Source organism: Pyrgilauda ruficollis, unplaced genomic scaffold (assembly GCF_017590135.1).
Source record: "Pyrgilauda ruficollis isolate IOZ18807 unplaced genomic scaffold, ASM1759013v1 scaffold2255, whole genome shotgun sequence".
Lineage (NCBI taxonomy): Eukaryota > Metazoa > Chordata > Aves > Passeriformes > Passeridae > Pyrgilauda > Pyrgilauda ruficollis.
The window spans coordinates 2,089-2,880 of NW_024522040.1; the positions used below are offsets into that span (position 1 = coordinate 2,089).

A 792-nucleotide genomic window follows, 5' to 3' on the forward strand; every position below is an offset into this window, starting at 1 on the left:
GGCTGTGCCAACCTGCTGCCACCCCAAATGTCCCCGCAGGAGCCCCAGGGCTGTGCCAACCTGCTGCCACCCCAATGTCCCCATAGGTGTCAGGGGACTGTGCCAACCTGCTGCCACCCCAATGTCCCCATAGGTGTCAGGGGACTGTGCCAACCTGCTGCCACCCCAATGTCCCCATAGGTGTCAGGGGCTGTGCCAACCTGCTGCCACCCCAAATGTCCCCACAGGTGCTGGGGGGCTGTGCCAACCTGCTGCCACCCCAAATGTCCCCGCAGGAGCCCCAGGGCTGTGCCAACCTGCTGCAGCTGATGTACCAGGAGCCTGCCCGCTGGTCCTACACCTTCCAGACCCTGTCGTGCCTGAGCCGCCTCAAGGCCGCGCTGGAGCCCCCCGAGGAGGGCGGGGGCACCCCCGGGACCCCCCCGGCCGTGCGGGTCTTTGAGCGCTCGGTGTTCAGTGACAGGTACCCCAAAAAGGGGCACGGGCTGGGGGTGGGCGCCCAGGGTGGGCAGAGTGTCCCCACAGGGGTGCTGAGTGGCAGCAATGGCATTTGGGGGTGTTTGGGGGGTGGCCCTTGAAGGCTTTTGGGGGATGCCCGGCTCGGTGGGCACCACGTGTGCCCCACATTGGGGTTTTTTACCTTAACTGAACCTTAGGTTGAACCTTGGTCTTGTCTTCGTGCCATTTTGTAGATGAAACATGTATTTTTGATGTATTTTATTTTTATATGTTTTACATTTTTATATATATTTTTAAATGTATATATATTATATATATAAAATATATGTATAT

The 792-nt window shown here is 57.8% G+C and overlaps 1 protein-coding gene across 1 annotated transcript in view; it reads left to right on the forward strand.

Moving 5' to 3' along the window:
* The window catches only part of LOC121354235 (deoxyguanosine kinase, mitochondrial-like), a 2,032-nt gene extending 1,359 nt beyond the window's left edge, over positions 1-673 (forward strand). Inside the window, exon 2 of the mRNA XM_041468674.1 lies at positions 276-673. Coding sequence (XP_041324608.1) covers positions 309-578 — 270 coding nt within the window. The 5' untranslated portion in view covers positions 276-308 and the 3' untranslated portion in view covers positions 579-673. The remainder of the gene's footprint in view (positions 1-275) is intronic.
* The last annotated feature ends 119 nt before the right edge of the window (positions 674-792 follow it).